The sequence below is a fragment of the Lemur catta genome, chromosome 15 (assembly GCF_020740605.2).
Source record: "Lemur catta isolate mLemCat1 chromosome 15, mLemCat1.pri, whole genome shotgun sequence".
NCBI lineage: Eukaryota > Metazoa > Chordata > Mammalia > Primates > Lemuridae > Lemur > Lemur catta.
Window position 1 is genome coordinate 5,954,804 of NC_059142.1, and position 19,057 is coordinate 5,973,860.

The window sequence follows — 19,057 nt, forward strand, 5'->3', positions numbered from 1 at the left end:
AGAGGTCTCGCCATGCCCCCCTCAGGGAACAGTCAGAAGCTGGCCTTTCTCCAGCCACAGCACTAGTCAGTCCCCCAGGGACCCAACCACAGCTGGAAGAGCAGAGCTGGGTCTGTGGGTGCTGAGAGTGGGGTGGGGGAGATGACACTCGGATGGGTCAGCACAGCCCCCCACACTTACATTCATAGGGCCTGCTGGTGGCCCACACAGTCAGCTGCCGCAGGGCTGTGGGTGTGCAGGAGGCAGCCAGCACTGGCTCCTGAGAGCTGGCTGTGCACATCTCCCCAGCCTCGCTTCCAGGGATGCCACGTTGGTAGCTAGGAATTGGCCGTGGTGGGAGTATTTGCACCACAGAAATCAGCCACGACTTCCCCTACTCCATCATGAAACGTTTGCCAGCTCACCACCAGGGGTGCACCAAGCCTCCCAAGAACAGAAAAGAAATGATGCAGGCTTGGCATTTGTTAGACACCAGTTCAAACCTAGCTCTGCCCTGTGAAGTATCTGACTTTGCACTAGGTATTTCTGCTCTCTGAACCTCAGTTTCTTTATGCACTGTGTGATCTCGAGCACATTACCATGAGGTCCCTTTGAGTCTCAGTTTCCTTATCTATAAAATGGGGATGATGATACCTGTGCTATGAGGATTCAGTAAGGTAATGCATTTAAAGGGTCTGCCATGGAGAAAGGAACAAAGCGTTATTGTTAGTCTCGATGTCAACAGGTGAGCACCCCTGATATGCAGAGGAGGCTAAATTAAGATGTTGTTAAACTAACTTCCCAAATCGCCTTTTTTCTTAATTAAAAAAATTTTTTTAGAGACAGGGTCTTGCTCTGTCACCCAGGCTGCAGTGCAGTGGTGTCATCACAGCTCACTGTAATCTCAAACTCCTGGGCTCAAGCGATCCTCCCACCTCAGCCTCCCTAGAAGCTGGGACTACTGGTGGGCCCACCACACTCGATTAATTTAAAAATTTTTTTTGTAGAGATGGGGTCTCACTATGTTGCCTAGGCTGGTCTCAAACTTTTAGTCTCAAGTGATCCTCCCACCTCAGCCTCCCAAAGCACTGGGACCACTGTGCGTAAGACACTGTGTCCAGCCCCAAATCACCTTTTAAATGTGATCGCTTGCAGTTGTCAAGATCATATTTCCAAGCCCAGGAAAAATTCCCAGTTTTGGCTTCTAGGCCATTGGTATTTCTGTACAAGATTACAGCCCCACCCACCAATCAACCCTGGAAACCTGTGGTGAGGAAAATTTATTTCCAGAGATGTGGAACTTGGGCTGTGGAGGATTCTGAAGTCTCCTTTGGGATTGGGGTTGGGGAGGGAGCCTGAGGCAGCTGTGATATAGTGGGAAGAACATGACCTGCCATGTGTCCAGGGAGAAGCCCTAGATGGACTCTGGCCCCACTGTGGTTAGCTGTGTGGCTTTGGGCAAATCACTGAGCCTCTCTGAGCTTCCACCGCCCAAATGATCAAACAGGGAGAAAAAATCCAAACTACCACTCAGGGCTCTTGTCAGAGTAAATATGCACAGCACTTGACAAAGTGGTAAATGCTAAGCAGACAGGAGGTGATCTTACTAAAATGCCACAGGTGGGAGGGAACGGGGATACTGCACAACTGGCTGCTCCCACCCCCAAGGTACACTGCTTTAGACCTGCTACTAAGCATTTTCATCCCAGAACTTGGGTAGAGCATAGACATAAATATTTGCCCACATGTCCCCCGCCAGGAGATGACTGGCAGAACTGGAGAGGGCGGTGAATGTTTGAGGCTGCAGGGAAGAATCCGTGCCAGGCTTCTAGAAATTCTAGACAGTGAGTCAATTCCTGGCCCCAACACCTCGATGCTGGCTCACAGAGCACTAAGCAGCCCCGATGGTTTTCTTTCAGGACAGTCTAGCCCCTAACCCAGGCACAGACCCTCACAGCCCTCCTCCTTCCCTAGATCTGTCCTTCAACAACATTGAGGCCATCGAGGGGCTGGACACACTGGTGAACCTGGAAGACTTGAGCCTGTTCAGCAACCGGATCTCCAAGATTGACTCTTTGGATGCCCTTGTCAAGCTGCAGGTGTTGTCGCTGGGCAACAACCAGATCAGCAACATAATGAACGTGAGCAGCCCGGTGGGGGAGGGCTGGCTGCCAGGGCTCAGATGGAGCTTGGCCACAAGCTTCGGGTCAAGAAAGGGGTCTGCAGCAAGGGGAAGTGCAGCCTGAGTGTCCCAGAGTTTGCTCTTTTCCTGGAAAAGCCAGAAATCCGATTATTCCATGAGGGATTTGATAATGTTTAAATACCATACTTAACCCCACACAGTCCCTCTGTGGGTACAAGTTTATGACCTCGGCATCAGTGAAGTCACTTTCCTGAGTCTTAGGCACATTTAACAAACATTTTTGCTGTTGGTTGTGGGGCGTATGTCCTGTGCTCAGTGGGTACAGAGACAAGATATGGTCCCTTCAGGGGTGACCAGCACACACCCACATAATCAAGATACAAGGTGTCCCAAGGAGCAAGGCGTATGGGTGGTAGGAGGGCACCCAGAGGTGCCAGCGGTGTGTATGAGTGACAGTGGACACTGGTATCTCAGGGGAAGGCGGGCTGCACCCCACATACCCCCACAGTGGGCTCACAGCAGCCTGCTGGGGCTGAGACCCCAGAGGGCTGGGCCTGTGGTAGCAGCTATAAGGTTCCTATGTCAGAGATGACCCAGCAGTGACCTTACCAGGTGGCTCCTGGCTGCTTCTCCAGCCCACCAATCCTGGGGACTGTCCAGCATCCTTTTAAAATTCCTTTTCTGTTTACATCCGTCAGGCAGTCTGGGTTCAGATCCTAGCTGCACGCCAGGGTGGCTTAGATGAATGGCCTAGGGTGGGTTGGCGCTGAGTTGTGACCTGTATTTAAGTCTGTCCGGCAGGGACAAACCCCAGAGGTGCTGTAGTCTCAGAAGTCTGCCCTGCACCCAAGACAGGAGGATGTGAACCCAACTGGGGCTCACACTTCCTACAGCTCGGTTTCCTTGTCTGTCAGATGGAGATAGTGGCCATTACCCACCTGCCTGGGCTCTTGCGGGAATCACAGGAAGTTATGAACATAAAGCACTTGGTTCAGTGTCAGGCTGGAGTGTGTTCTTAGCAAATGGAGGACAGTTGTAGCCAAGGTCTTTCCTACAAGAGTGTCGGGACAAGAGGTGACCTGATTCAGACTCAGTAAGAGATGATTAGAATGTTGCCTTCCAGCAGAAAGAAAAGGCTTCCCAGCGGGAAGGAAGGGTGTGGGCAAGGGCCTGGGGCACTTGGGAATGCCACCTGCAGGGCACCGTTGAGGAGCCCCCTGTCCCTGGAAGAGGTCAAAGGTGTGTGGTGCAGGGAGGGGCCGAGGGTATGGCTGGGGCCTCACTGCAGAGGGTCAGAATGGCCAGAGGAGCAGTGGAAGCCAAGGAGACTTCTGTGCTGACGCCTGTTCAGGGACAGGTCTACCTTTAGGAAGGAATCTGCCACCGTGAGATGCATCCAAGGGGGATTGTATGAATGGCTTAACCCAGGGTGGTGCCACCAGAAAGGGTGTTGTGCCTGCAGGTAACAGGAAAGCTTGCCCCAAACTGGCTGTAGCAGAGCTGAGGCAGAGACCTGGGTGCAGGCGGTTTGTTTGGGATGTGGCTTCAGGAAGCCAGAGAAAGAGAAGGGGAGAGGAAGAACCAACATGCAGGGGTGTCGCCGAGGCCGCTGCAGGCAGTGAGCACTGACCCTCCTGGGCCTCGGGAGTACGCAGAGTGCCTCCTGAAGTGACCACCTAGGGACTGGAGCCTCAGGCATTGATCCCCCTAACAGCTGAGGGACACCCCAGGGGGACTCCCTCCCTCCCCACCAGGCTTCTGGGCTGGGTGGGCTTCTGTGGCTTCGGAGACCTCTGTGAGGCAGACAGTGAGAAATGAGATGGGACACTGTCAGCAACAGTCTGTCACAGCTGCGGCTGAGGCCCAAATAAGCTGAGGACCTGCTACAGACAACAAGGGCATTAGCTGCGTGATTATTGGCGCTGTGAGGGGGGGTTATCAGTGGAGCTTCAAGGACACAGTTTCCTTCTGCCTCTGGGCTCCGCCGTGCTCAGCATCTCCCCAAGGCCGATTCTCTTTGTCGTTGCAGTCAAGGCCACAGGCTTCCTTGTCTACATCTAGCTGGACGGAGAGAGCAAGAAATCTGCCCCCATCAGTGACCCGTCATTCTGATCGGGCAGTCCTAGGGCCTGCACTGACCCTCAGACCAATAGCATGGCTGGGGGACAGCCAGGCTTGGTGGCTTAGATGAATGGCCTGGTCAAGCACTGAATTGTGACCTATATTTTTAAGTCTGTCCAGCAGGGCCAAACCCTGGAGGCCGTGTGGTCTCGGAAGTTTTCCCTGTGCCAGATGGAGGATCTAAACCCAACCCATGCCCTTTCCAGGGTTCAAGTCTTGATTGTCCAGCCTGCCCTCTGCCCTGTGGGGGCAGGGAAACCAAACACTGGCCAGTGGGATGGCGGAGTGAGGCATGGAGGGTGCAGGCAAATGAGTCAGGGGCTGAGATGTGGTCTCTGTGTTCAAGTCTCAGCACTGCCACCTACCAGCTGCCTGACCTTGGCCAGTGACTTTGAGTTCTGGGTGCCCATTTGCCCATCTATAAAATGGGAATAATAGTAGTTGCTACTTCATGGGGTTGTTGTGAAGATTGAGTCATGCCCGATACAGGGCCTAGCACATAGTAAGTACGTAGAAAGTGATATTATTCAGGAATTTTCAGATTAAGGGTTAACCTCAAACAGCCTCAAACCTTGCTGCTTGAAAATATTTCTGAGCATTTAGCAGATGTTCCTGCCTTGGTAGGTCCTATATCCCAGGGCTTACGTGGGAATGAATCTCCTCCGATTTGTTTTCCTTTGGACATTTGGAGGCTTCAATAGAGCTGAGACCGTGTCCCTCTGAAGGCCCAGGCCTGGGCACGAGGGGATGCGGAGGGTGTGGAGGGGAACATGCCTGGGCCCTGCCTGGACACCCCACTTCCCCCTTGGCCTTGGGTCTTCTCCTCCCATTCTGCCCCTGCAGGGACTGGCCAAAAGGAAATCCCATCACCCTTTCCCAGCAGGATGCTGGGTGCCAGGTGGCCCCTTGTGCACATGGAAGAAGCCAATAAAGCCAGTCCCCAGAGAGAAAGAAGGCCCATGGGGAGAAGCTGCCAGGGAATGTGGAGGTGTCTGGGCCAGATGTTCCTAAGGCCTGGCCACATCCTGGGGACCCTGGGGACCCTGGATTGTCTTTACCTAATCAGGTACCAGCCTTCTTAGTTACTTGACCCAGAGAGTCCTGACTGGATGCCGCTCAGGTATTAGCTCCTAACCCTGAGCATCTTTAATTTTAGTCCTCATCTGCACCATTTATAGGACATCTAATTATATACTTTCTTGTCATCTGTTTATTTATTAGGCTTATTTTTGTTTCTGCTCCTTGCATTAAAAACAAACACATGGGCTGGGTACAGGGGCTCATGCCTGTAGTCCCAGCACTTTGAGAGGCCAAGGAGGGAGGATCACTTGAGGCCAAGGGTTCGAGACCAGCCTGGGCAACATAGTGAGACACTGTCTCTATAAAAAGTAAAAAAAAAAAAAATAGTGGGCATGGTGACGCATGCCTGTAGTCCCAGCTACTCGGGAGGCTGAGGCAGGAGGATCACTTGAGCCCAGGAGTTTGAGGCTACAGTGAGCTATTATGATGCCACTGCACTCTAGCTTGAGTGACAGAGTGAGACCCTATCTCAAAAAAAAACAAAACAAAAACATAGACATTTAAGCAGACGTTTGAACACATAGGGAAGAGCTTCGTTCACTCCTGGCCTCTGTCCCAGCTTCCCCTTCCAGAGGCCCCAGCTGCTTCTCAGTTGCATGTGTGTCCTTCCAGGAGCCTTGTGTTTAAACACTGGGTGTGATTGTCATGCCTGTCCAGATACCCTCCAAACACCTGCCTTTGGTGTCCCCTCTCCTCCCAAGTCACCAGTGCCCCCTCTCAGCTGGATCATTCCATTACTCAGCCGCAGCATGATGTGTTTCTCGGTCCCTGTAGGTAGATGTCAAGGTCGTTTCCAACCTGGTGCCACTACACACAGGCTGCAGTGGATGTCCTTGAACAGGGGATGTACTTGAACAGGGGTTACTTTGCTCCTGGATGAGCCATCTGTAAGATAAATTCCTAGAGGGGAATTGCTAGGTCAAAGGACATGTGCATTTTAAATTTTGATGGATCATGCCAAATTGCCCTCAGTAGTAGAACTACTTATTAATAAAAGCCCACCAACAAGGATGAGGCAGCCTGTTCCCTCTCACCTTCTACAACACACTTTGTTTTCAAATGTGTCTCTCTTTGCCATTTGAAAGACAAACAATGGAATCTCAGTAGGAGATCTCTTAAAAATTAAATCAGATCCTGTCTCCCGCACGTCATACACACTTAAAAACTCCAGTGGCTTCCATTGTCCTTAGAATAAAATCCAAACTCTTGACTGTAGCCTGCATGGTCTTAACATAAACCAGCCCCTGACCTCCTGTCCAGTCTCGTTCCAAGTCTGTCCCCCAGCCCCTCCCCACCAAGCTGCAGCCACCCTGGCTTTGGCCCAGTTCTCAGTATGTGCCAAGTCCTTTCCTGCCCCAGGGCCTTTGCCTATACTGTTCTGCTGCCGAGAGTGTGCTTTCTGCTCTTCCACGGCTGGCTCCCTCAGGTCTCAGATTAAATGTCACCTCCCCAGAGAGAACTCTGAGTCCCCTAACTGAAAAAGGCCTCGCTATTATTTTCTCTCGTGGGGCCATCTCTATGTTCCTTATAGCACTTACCCCAACCCTAGTGATCTTATTGTTAAATCTGTTGCTATAAGAGCAGGGCCCACATGGGCCTTGTTCACCACGATATCCCCAAGGCCTGGCACATGCCTGAAGCCTGCGAAGTGCCCAATAATGTTTGTTGAGCAAATGAACAAACAAATGACTGAAAGAAATTCATTCGAAAAAGCATGCTAGGTTTCCTTTCTATCTTTTCATAATATAATGTCTAGGTGTTCAGAATATGCTATCCAATGAAGTATTAACTATCTGGTTGACTTTTTCCACATTTTACTAAATATAGAGTATAGGAAGAACAAATAGCAGTTAGTGGAATGTTCTACTAACTGTTATCCCATGAATCCAAGGTTAACAATAAATTGGGTTCCATTTAATTTAAGATATTTGGACCTTTTGCGGGCTTTACGATGTACAAAGGCATGCCTGTGTGAGTGGCCACTGACAGCAGCTACAACTACCACTCATTGAGTAGGTCGGTATCGGGCCCTCTTCTAAATGCTTTTAATAGCTTGTTTCATTTGGTCTTTACATCACCTATAACACACATGATATCGTTTTACCCATTTTACAGATGAGAAAATTGAGGCTCACAGATATTAGATAACATGTCTAACATCCCACAGCTAGGATTTGAACCCTAGTCTGCTGATTCTTTGGAAAGCCCATGGCTGACCAGCGTCAGTACTGCTGCCCAGCCTGGAACCCCCTCCCTGCCCGTCACCCCACCTAGTGCTGATGGTGCTGTGGCCAGGCTGCAAACTCCGAAACAGTGCTGAGGAGAGAGGCTGCAGGTGTGTTCTCAGCTCTGCGATGGCCAAGAAAACAGGTCTTTCTCCCCCACCTCTCCCCAGATCATCTACCTGCGACGGTTCAAGTGCCTGCGCACACTCAGCCTTTCTGGGAACCCCATCTCGGAGGCAGAGGATTACAGGATGTTCATCTGTGCCTATCTTCCTGACCTCGTGTACCTGGACTTTTGGCGCATCAGTGACCACACGGCAAGTGTCTCCCTGTCTCCCAGCTCTGTGAGACAGAGCCTTCAGGCTCCCAGGCTTCGTGGGAAAGGGGTGTTGAGGGGTAGCTTCCCCCGTGCACAAGTAGGAGGAGAGAGAGGGCAGCTCCCCCTCCCCAGCTCCCTCCACCTGCCTCTGCCAAAGCGAGTCCCACAGCACCCTTGTGGGTACCGTCTCATGCATGCTCCCGCCAGCCCGGCTCCCTCCAGCATTGTCTCAGGGCCACCTCAGAGCCATCCTGCACTGGCTGGTTTTCCAGATGAAGATGTTGAGGAGGCCGAAGGAGGGCCAGCGATTAGCTAGGGTCACTGGCTCTCGGCCCAGCCAGGATTCACCCCAAGTCTGTGTGACCCCAGGAGCAATAGTAATAGCTGAGCTCTGGAGGGAGTCAGGCCACCGGAAGCTCAGTTCTGGCTCTCAGAGGTGGAGTCTGGGCTGCAGATAGAGACCTGAGTGTCATCCGAGGATCACCTTGGCTGTACGTGAAGACATGGGCACAGGTGAGATCACCTGGGGTGCTCAGAGTGAGCTGACAAAGGGGTGAGGACATTCCCGGCTGAGAAAGAGCCAGGAGGAGGTAGAGCACAGAGGCAAGGGCCAGGACCCTTGTGACCAGTCCTATGGCCTTTGACTCACTTTACCTCTCCCATTGTCCTTGCCTAAAGATGCCAGAGGGCCTGCCTTGAGGCTTGGGGGGGGGCAAGTGCTCTGAGGAGGACACCAAGTCCGGTGGAGGGGTGCTCCATCACTGGGCCCCCGCCCCGAGATAGCCCCCAGCCTCAGGCTGCTGTGCTGCCTTCCTTGACCTCCCTTAGACTCAGACAGCTGCGAAGGGCCACAAGGAGAGGAGCGGTTCTCCTCCACAAGACCTCCTGGCTCTCACAGCCTTCACGAAGGGGACCCGTGCGACACCCCTGCCCATGTGCAGGAGGCTGCAGGATGGCCGAGGCAGTGTTGCTCGGAGGAGCCAGACATCTCTGGTAACGGCGCCTCTTCCTATTCCTGGGTCAGAAAGAGCGGGCGGAGGCCAAGCACCAGTACAGCATCGATGAGCTGAAGCACCGGGAGAACCTGATGCAGGCGCGGCTGGAGGACGAGCAGGCCCAGCGGGAGGAGCTGGAGAGACACAAGGTACCACGCGGGCAGGCCGCACACCTCGGCCTGGCTCAGAGATGCCCACGTGAGGGCACTGATCCTGTTCAGCAGAGGTGGGCAGGGGTCCCCAGGCTCTGAGAACACAGGGCCTGATGCCCTCTCCCCACCTCACTCTGCCCACGGCCAGCTCCATCGCAGCCCAGACCCCGACCCCTGTCTGCACTGGCCTTCTTGCCTCCAGCCCAGGGCTGGAGAGAATGTGCTAGACAATCTGTCAGAGCGACTCCTCTTCTTAAGACTCTCAGGCAGTTCCCTATGGCATGCCAGCAACAGCTCAAGTCCCTTAGCTCAGATGGGTGAATTCATGACTGGGCCCTGCTGGCCTCCCTCCCACCAGTCCCCACCCCTCCCTGCAGTCAGACTGGGCCACATGTAATGTTCTGGAAACAGCCTGCAGTTTTAGGCCTCTGCACCTCCGCACGTGCCATTCCCTTTGCCTAGAATACTCCCCCCAACCCACCTTCCTCAGAGGCTGGAGCCCAAGTGCAGCAGCCCCTCATCCATGAAGCCTTCACCAGCCCAGTGCCTGGCGCAGCCCCCCACCGTGTGCCCTCACAGGCGCCTGTGAGATGTCCTAGGGGGCCCTCCTTGGAGTCACCGGGCCCTGGTATGTTTCTGCCCGCAGGCTGCATTTGTTGAGCACCTGAACGGCTCCTTCCTGTTTGACAGCATGTACACAGAGGACGTGGAGGGCAAGAAGCTGTCCTACCTGCCCGGTGTCAGCGAGCTCCTCGAGGCATATCCTTCTGAGTTCACAGCTGCCTCCTCTGACAGAGCCTGGTCCCTGTGTCACCAGCCTGCCTTTGACAAGTCCCCTTCCACTCTGGGCCTCGGTTTCCCCACATCTCTTATAAGACCCTGGAAAGTAAACTCTCCACTTCAGAGCAATGTACTCCTTGAGAAAGGTCATTTGAGCAGCATGGGGCAAATGCTGTCTAGATTTCGGGGACACATTGAGTGTCTGGTCAACATGGCAAGGGTCAGCTGTGCTTGGCAAGTCAGGTTTTTGGAGGTGGAGAGATTGATTGAAATGCGCATTTACAGCAATGATCCTTATCAGCCACTCTCATTGTTCCTGCTGTGCACTTGCATACAGAGGATACAGTTTTCCCAACCACCCACTAGACAGGTGCCATGATTAACTCCATGCACAGTTGGGGACGCTAAGCTTGCAGAGGCTACGCTGTCTGTGGAGCCTGAGAGCCTGCATTCTTCTCTCCAGTCAACCAGAGCCCAGAGGGTGTGCTCAGTACTTGTCATATGGCTGTGGCCATGACAACCAATCAATAGGCTTAAATTGTAAGCTGAGGGACTCAGGGTAGGCTGGAGGAGTTCCTGGATCTGAGAGCTCTGAGATGAGGAACCAGTCACAGATGGTGACCTTCACTGGATAGAGAGAAATTCACTCAAACCCGACATTCTGAAGAGAATGAGGGAGGGGCTCCCAGCTTGGCCTCGCCACCCACCAGCTGGGTGCCCTGTGTTTGCCTCTCAGCTCTAGCACAGTGTGGCCATGTGACTTGGGGCAAGGGTTTCCACCTCTCTGAGAATCAGTTTCCATCCCCCCAGGATCACTGAAGGCCCTCTGGGCTGTACCTGCCTGACTCCAAGAACCTCTACTAAGAACTCCGTAGGGTAGGTTCTGTTGTACGTCAGCTGCAGATGAGGAAACTGAGGCCTGGAGAGGTGAAGTGACTTGCCAGGGTGGGTCCCGGAAGCAGTGGCAGAGCCAGGACTTGAACCACACGGTCTTCCCCCAGCTCAGATACAGCAGCTGAGCACCAAGAGAGGCCCTCAGGAGAGGTGCCCTTCTAGATAACATGCCAGAGACAAAAATGCACGCTGCCCATTTCCCCGACGGGGCTGGCTCTCCCGGCTCACAGCCCCTCCCTGGCCCCTCAGCTCTCCCAGGAGTCTCTTCTGGGACTTTCTTAGCATGTCTCTCCTCTGCCCTGTAGACTCCTCCTATGGCCCCTGCCACCCCCCACAAAGCCCCCGTTCCTGAATCCTGCAGGCTGAGGGCGGGGTTGTCCCAGTCACCACATTATTCTCCAAATCTTGGCTTTCTGCAGTTTCTTCATCTGTCAGACGGACCACATGAGACCGTGGGTCTGAATCCCACACACCGTATTGAGCACACAGTCTGCACTCTGCTCGGGGAGTTACCCACACCTTTGTCATATACCCCCCGCCCCCTGCCCCCGGTGGCCCCCTCCTGACACAGCCGTGAGCTTCCTTAACAGCCACTCACCTACAAGGACAAATTTGTCATCATCTGCCTGAGCATTTTCGAGTATGGCCTGAAACAGCATGAGAAGCGGAAAATAGAGCTTGACACCTTCAATGAATGTATCCATGAGGCCATCCAGGAAAACCAGGAGCAAGGCAAACACAGGATTGCTGAGTTCGAGGAGAAGTACTTACTGGTAAGCCCCAAGGCCGCCCTGCCTCCTGCTCTATGGTGCCGAGCCCCAACACCCACTGTGGAGGGACTGCAACTCCTGTGCCCTATGATGACCCCTGAGGCCCATGGTCATCGTCCCCATTTGCCAGGGATCACAGCTAATAAGTGCCAGAGCCAAGGTCCACCGTACCCAGTACCACCAGCCACAGCTTCCCTGCTGCACGACGAAGAGCTGTGTGTGGGGCCTGTGGGTCTCTGGCACATAAAATGGCCCTGGGATTCAAGGTCGTCCCCATCCCCACCTCCTTATCATCATCATCACTATTAACAACTGTATTAGTATGACCATACTATTATGATAAGGATGATGACAACTACTACTTTTCTTTTGTTCATTCATTCATTCATTCAACAGACATTTTCTGAGCCCCACTCTGTGCCCAGCCCTGGCAAGCTGGAGCCATGCCAGACATGGTTCCTGCCCACGTGGGACTCAGACCCAGGCCCAGGCCCTCCCCACTGAGTGAGTGAAGTGGTCAGTGCTAACCCAGAGGGAAGCCCGTGAACCTTGGGGGTGCCCTGGGGGTACCTTAACTCAGGCTGAGGCTTATAGGACAAAGAAGAGTTGGACAGGGAGAAAGGGCTTTCCACCTGGGGGAACAGCAAAGGAATGCCCCAGGTGTTTGGGACCCATCCTAATCAGGCCACTGGGCCTGGCCCAAGCAGATGTCATTGGAAGGGCTGCCAATCTTTGTACTTGATGGGAATTGTTTCTTTCAATTAGCGTTATCTTTTTTTTTTTTTTTTTTGAGACAGGGTCTTGCTCTGTTGCCCAGGCTAGAGTGCAGTGGCCTCATCATAGCTCACAGCAACCTCAAACTCCTGGGCTCAAGTGATCCTCCTGCCTCAGCTTCCTAATTAGCTGGAACTAGAGGCACATACCGCCATGCCCAGCTAATTTTTCTTTTTTTTTTTGTACAGACAGGGTCTTGTTCTTGCTCAGGCTGATCTGGAACTCCTGGCCTCCAGCAATCCTCCCACCTTGGCCTCCCAAAGTGCTGGGATTACAGGCGTGAGCCATACCCTAGTTAGCATTACTTTTAAAGACAGGATTCTCAACCTGTTCTAAGTCACAGATCTTTGTGAGACCCTAAGGAAAGCTATGGACCCTCTTTCTCCTCAAAAACTCTTCTCACACACCAGGTTTGCTTATAGCACAGGGGTTTCAAGGAGCCCATAAAGCTATTCCTCGTTGTGAACATTAAAGTAGAGAAAAATCCCCAGGGAGGGCAGATCTAACAGAGTTGGTGATCGACTCCATATGCTTCCCAGCCCTCCCCACTCCCCCACCCCCTTCTTGTCACATTAGCCTCACTAACGGGACCTCACAATCTGTGGGATTTAATTCTCCAGACCCTCCTTATAATGGTACAGGAAGGGGTGTTACTGCACTCAACCAGAAGTTCAAAACCATCAGCAGAGGAACACACTCGGCTCACATATGTGTTTTATTTGGTCTGCAGAGGGTTTAAAAACGTTTTGAACATTTTGCTGACATTAGAAACTGGCAGATTTCACAGAAAAATTGTGGTTGCCAGCTTCTCTGGAGGCAGTTGTCACTCAGTGCCTGAGCGGTGGTTGTCCCCTCTGGACAGGCCATGGCTCTAGTCCCCCAGTCCCTGCCCAGCCTTTTCCGCCCTGACATTTCTTATCTGATCCCGGTAGCCGTTGGGTTTGGGACACCTGCATATTCATGGGCCAGCTTCTCCTGAAGCCTGCCCGGTGGCCTGGCCCCTCAGCAGCAAGTCCCTCTGAAGAAGCAGGACGTGGGCCAGGCCAAGCCTGACTCGGAAGGAGCTGCTCTGCTCCTCGGATGGAGTGTGGATCGGGCCTTCACAGCAGGCCGGCGGCTCAGAGGCCACCTTGGATGAGCTGGCAGACCCCCAGGCTCCCCTCCTGGCGCTTAGAACAGTGGATCTTGCCCAGCCTATATGCAGAGTTCGTGAGGCCTGGAAATATGCTCATGCTCCGGCCCAGGGGCACCCGCTTAGGCAACCTGGGGTGTGGCCTGGCACAGGGACTCTCCAGAGCTCCCTAGGTGCTTCTGATGCTCAGTCTAAGCTAAAGCCACTGTCCTGCAAGTTTTCAAGACCCCATGTGCCCTGAGAGCCCCCCTTCCCTCCCCTCACATGCCCTCTCCCATAGCTTTGTCCCGCAATCCCCCCACCCGCCGCACGCCCCGTTAGGCCTCCTCCGTTGCACACAGCCCTGTCCCGTGCCCGGTGGGGCACGCCTCAGGTCATGGTGCAGTCATACAAGGCTTGGGGCTCAGACCCCGCACTGGTGACCCCGAGGCACACCAGGGACCCTCTCATGGCCTCCATTTCCTCAACTGTAAAATGGAAATGACCACGTTGTGGAACTGTAGTGAGGAACCTGCGAGACAAAGGGAAAGCACTTGTGCAAGGCCTGAGGCAAGTGAGTCTGCGTGCAGTCCGGGTTCACTTTTGAATAGGTAGTACACGCACATGGCACAGAACGAAAAATGCCCACAAGGAGACAGTCTCCCTCCTTACCACGTATCTGTGTGTGTGTGTGTGTGTGTGTGTGTGTGTGTGTGTGTGTGTGTGTGTGAGAGAGAGAGATGAAAGTGTGGCATGCACTGTTCTGCACTTTGCTTTCCTGTGTCATCTATGCATCTTGGAGAGTCTTCCAAAACGAAAGAGTTGCTTCATATTTTTTATAGCTGTAAAATATCTCACTTCATGGATGAACCATAATTATTTAGCCAGTCCCTACTGATGGACAATTGAATTTTTTTCCAACCTTTTGCTCTTTCAGTGTTGCACTGAATAAGTAGGTACAAGTTTGACCTGCAGGATGAAGTCCTAAAAGTAGAACTGTGCATTGGGACTTTTCATAGTTATTGGCCAACTGCACCCCACAGAGCCTGTACTTTCCACAGCCCTGTCAGGCCAGTGTCACAAGCTTTCTCATGTTTGCGAATCTCGTGCACCTTCGGTACGAGTTTAATTTCCCCACGGGGGGTGGGGGGGGGGTGGGGGGGGAGGTGAGCAGCATGTGTTCTACAACCATTTGTATTTCTTATTGTGAGAACTATTTGTTCTTATGTTTTGCTCTTATTCATTTTTCTATTTGCTTTTTGTCTCTCTCGGTACATCTTTCTTTTTTAAAATATGGTTACTTTGTAGGAGCTCTTTAAAGATTGAGATTAGCCCTATATCAGTGAAATGAGTTGCAGATATTTTTCCCATTTTGTTGTTTATTTTGCCACTTTGTCTGAGGTGCTTTTGCCATTCAGAATTCTAAAAAAAAAAAAAAATAGATTTTGAGACAGGGTCTCACTATATCACCCAGGCTGGTCTCAAACTCCTGACCTCAAGTAATCCTCCTGCCTTGGCCTCCCAAGTAGCACATGTACATTTTCTTATGTAGTAGAATTTATCAATCTTTTCCTCTGGTTGTACTTGAGAAAGACTTCTCCACTCGGAGGTTATTTATTAAAAATCCCCCATGTTTTCTTCTAGCACTTTTATGGTTTTATTTTTTACATTTGAATCTTCACTCCATCAGGAATTTGTTTTCATGTAAGGCTTGAGGTAGAGATTGAGCCTGGTTTTTCTCCAGACGGGGTAGCCATTATTATGAATATCATTCACCCCACTGAATCATGCCATTACTCCGTCCTTCTTTGTGATAAATACCAAGTGTCAAGAAAAACAAGCTGACGTTGCACCCAGTGTTGGTTGCGATCCCAGGCCCTTTGCTAGTGAACAGCTGGTACTCAGCACCGTCCGTGGACCCCAGGCTGCTCTCCAGCCCATAAGCACCTCTCATTCCACACCGTTTGGCATGTTCACCGCTGGCTTCCGCTTCCTCACTGGGGTTCTGTGCAGGTTCACCTGACTTCCTCAAAGACTGAAGCTGTCTTTCCTTTCCAGTGTCTCTCCCAACCTGTGCCTGTTACAGGCCTTTTATAGGAACCTCCATTAATCGCGTCTCGCCAGGCACTTCACATACCTGGCCTCTGATCCCCAAGACTTTGTGAAGCACAGATTCTTCTCCCCGTGTACAGTGATGAAACCGAAGCCTAGAAAACACAAGTGGCTCTCTCAAGGTCACCCTGCTAATACGTGACCCAGGCAGGATTCAAATTCAGGTCCACCTGACTCTGAAGTTATAGGGCAAGTAAAATTCTTCTTTTACCCTATTAGGGCCTCCAAGTGAGACCAGAATTAAACTGACATAGGATAGACTAACAGAAGAAAAACATACAAATTTTGTTTAGTAATTTTCACATGTACATGGGAACACTCACAAGAAAAGTGAAGACCCAAAGAAGCAGTTAGTGCCGAAAGCTTATACTAGATTGGACAAAGAGTAGTAAATTGTGAAAACATGACAAACCAAAGGGGTCTGGGCTAGGGCAATTAATTGTGGAGCTTGACTAGGCAGATGAGGGTTAGTTGAACAAGGTTTGTACAGATTTCTCTCGGCCCTGACTCCCCGTCTCTGGTGATAAGAATGTCTTCCTTCCTCCTAGCACAGGGAGAGTGCCTTTTACATGGGAGTTTCATCCCCTGCTTTCAGGAAGAAAAGGGGAGGTCAGAGTGTCCTCTTTGCATCTGCTATTTTTAAGTGTCTTAAAATAGTCAACATTCCACAGCAACATATTTTGGGGCTCCTTCCACCTGCCCACAGCCTCTAATAAAAACTGGAGCAGGCCGGGCGCGGTGGCTCACGCCTGTAATCCTAGCACTCTGGGAGGCCGAGGCAGGCGGATTGTTTGAGCTCAGGAGTTCGAGACCAGCCTGAGCAAGAGCGAGACCCCGTCTCTACTAAAAATAGAAAGAAATTATATGGACAGCTAAAAATATATATAGAAAAAATTAGCCGGGCATGGTGGCGCATGCCTGTAGTCCCAGCTACTCGGGAGGCTGAGGCAGGAGGATCACTTGAGTCCAGGAGTTTGAGGTTGCTGTGAGCTAGGATGATGCCACGGCACTCACTCTAGCCCGGGCAACAGAGTGAGACTGTCTCAAAAAACAAACAAACAAACAAACAAAAAACCCGGAGCTAACAGGCATTGAGCACTTACTAGAGCTCACAGGGTTCTCTTACCCGTGTCGAGGTATGGGTATGGGCTGTTATCATGCCCACTGTATAGTCAAGGAGGTAGGTATGGAGAGGGTGGGCAGCTTCTACAAGCTCACAGAGCTGGCCAATGGCAAAACTGAGACTTGCCGTCTCCTGAGTCCAAGTTCTTACCCATAAAACCAAATTGCCACCTGCCACTAACTAACTATACTTAGTAGTTGATTATTCCTAAAGCACAGGCTTTTGTTTCCAGAGTTTAAGTGCCATTCGAGAAGAGACTGAGATGCCCAGCATTGAGAAGAAGATCATGGAGTGTGGCGAAGACATCACGGAGCTGTTCAATGTGCTCATGACACTGGAGATGCAGCTGGTGGAGCAGCTGGAGGTGAGGCTGGGCGTGGGGTGCAAGTGTGCTGCGGCTGCAGGTCTGCGCTCGAACCGCGGCCGTCCCGCGCGCTCCTCTGTTGGAAACGTCCAGTGCCACTCAGCGTGTCAGGCTGAAGCTTTCTTGCTCATCAGTCCTGTGTTTGCTTTTAACACATTTTAATAATTTAGATTAGAAAAGATTCTTGTGGAGAATGAGAAGTGAGCTCATTATTCTGGAATGTTTGCCCCCTCGTGGAAGAGCCCCGAGCCTCAGCAGGGAGGGGTTTTTGATTAGGCTGAAGGAACTGTTTGGGTGCTTGGAAGATAAAGTGGACCCCCACTTGGGGACCAAACAAAGGCTCCTCCGCATTGCAGCCTGTAGTTGCCACCTCCTGGGCGATGCGAGGAGCCTGCAACTCAGCACTAAGTAGTGGAAATGAAAAGCGCTGCTGTCTCAAATTCATTAGGGGCCAGGGTGACTTGCGTGTTCACAAGGCATCAGAGGCTGGGAGTCTGAAGTGGTGTGATGAATTGAACCGCATCGGCTGCTGCTGTGGCTGGGCCAAGAGATAGCGCCTAATCAATTCCTCACAAGTCAAGTGACACCTCAGACATGGGATAGATTTCCCCATCACATCTCACGGCAGATGCTTGTTCCCCACTGGGGAAGCTGCAAGCACTGCAGAAGCAGCATGCAGCACGGGGGAGAGGGAGGCAGCAGCTCCCAACGTTTTCAGGCAGGGAGATTGCTTTTCAACATCCAGACATTTCCCAGAACCCATGCACTGTCATACTTGTATTACCAGCAGCCCAAAAGCTGCAAGGGCAGTAACACTTTTCAATGACCCTATTTTTATTTACTATAACGGCACTTACATACATTTGGAATATGCACAGTGTGCTCGGCCTGCAGACAGTCCTCAGGCTCCTGTTGATCCCCTGCACCCTTGGCCCACCTTGCAGCCCCTGGAATTTATGGCAGATGGCGGGGGTGCTCCCAGAGTAGCAGGCCTCACAGCTGCGTCTTCCATTGTTCCCTCAATCCATACTGAGTCCCATCTAGGCCTTAGGTGCCTTGCTAAGCACCGGGCAACAACAACTAACGGTAGAGGCCTGGGGTAACAGCCAGCTCTCAGGAGGGCCTTCTCGCTGCCAGGCACCTCGCAAAGCATCTTGTGTGAAGTGATTCATTTAACCCCACCACAGCTATGTGAGACAGGTACTAGGTAGGAAACCCATTCCACAAATAAGGCGGTTGAGGCCCAGGGAGGTAAACTTTCCCACAGTTACACACAGTGGTGGAGCTGGGATATCCACCCAGGTAGTCTGGTTCTTGACAACTCACTTCACTGTTTTCCTGGGGTGGTGGGTGAATGCCACTGAGAAGCCCAAAGGAAGGGGGTTAGTTAGCTCTGTGTGTGTGTTGGGGATGAGGGCAGTAAGATCAGGACAGACAAGTGTTCCTGGGAGAAGGACTGGCACAGGCAAAGGTCCGGTGAAAGCATTAGACGTTCAGGTGGCGAATGAGTTAATATGGTTGCAGAGCAACAGAGCTCTGGATAGAGAGTTCCCAAACATCTGCCTAGGAAGGTCAAGGTGTGTGCTCTTTACCCTGAAGTTCTGTGATTAGAGCAGGAGACTACTAAGTGCTAAAGAATAACTTTTGCTCTGATGCTGGGTGTCTAAATATGCATGTTAACTATGTTATCATTTCCAGGAGACTATAAACTTGTTCGAAAGGAACATCATCGACTTGGTGGAACTCTTTATCGAAAATGTCCAAAGCCTATATCCTTTCTTTGATGACTTCCCCATGGGGAGGTGCCACAGGGCCTTTGGGTTGTCCTGGCCTCTAAAGGAGCTAGGGGAGGGGCACCTGTATTTTTAACAAAAGGCAAGGAAGGGTGAAGCTTCTTTGAAAAGTAAGCAGAATACAAATAAGTGGGGTTCCTTCTAGATGCCCACCTGCAGGGACACCCCCACCCCTCCCGCTGCCGCTGGTGCCCTGAATACATTGGCAGAGATAGTAAGAAGTCAGTGCTCTATAATCATACTTTACTTTTTACCAGAAATACCCCCTCCTTGTTTGATTTACAGAAAGCTCTACACCTCCACCAAGATGATAAATTTGTCA

At 51.8% G+C, this 19,057-nt stretch overlaps 1 protein-coding gene across 4 annotated transcripts in view; it reads left to right on the forward strand.

Moving 5' to 3' along the window:
- Nucleotides 1-19,057, forward strand: part of DRC3 (dynein regulatory complex subunit 3) — a 53,350-nt gene that overhangs the window by 9,307 nt on the left and 24,986 nt on the right. For 3 of the 4 annotated variants that reach the window (XM_045526886.1, XM_045526885.1, XM_045526884.1), the window contains exons 5-11: nucleotides 1,954-2,120; nucleotides 7,719-7,865; nucleotides 8,892-9,011; nucleotides 9,661-9,773; nucleotides 11,287-11,461; nucleotides 16,811-16,942; nucleotides 18,641-18,711. In XM_045526886.1, the coding sequence (XP_045382842.1) occupies nucleotides 1,954-2,120; nucleotides 7,719-7,865; nucleotides 8,892-9,011; nucleotides 9,661-9,773; nucleotides 11,287-11,461; nucleotides 16,811-16,942; nucleotides 18,641-18,711 (925 nt within the window). The remainder of the gene's footprint in view (nucleotides 1-1,953; nucleotides 2,121-7,718; nucleotides 7,866-8,891; nucleotides 9,012-9,660; nucleotides 9,774-11,286; nucleotides 11,462-16,810; nucleotides 16,943-18,640; nucleotides 18,712-19,057) is intronic. The other variant, XM_045526887.1, reaches the window with a different exon arrangement.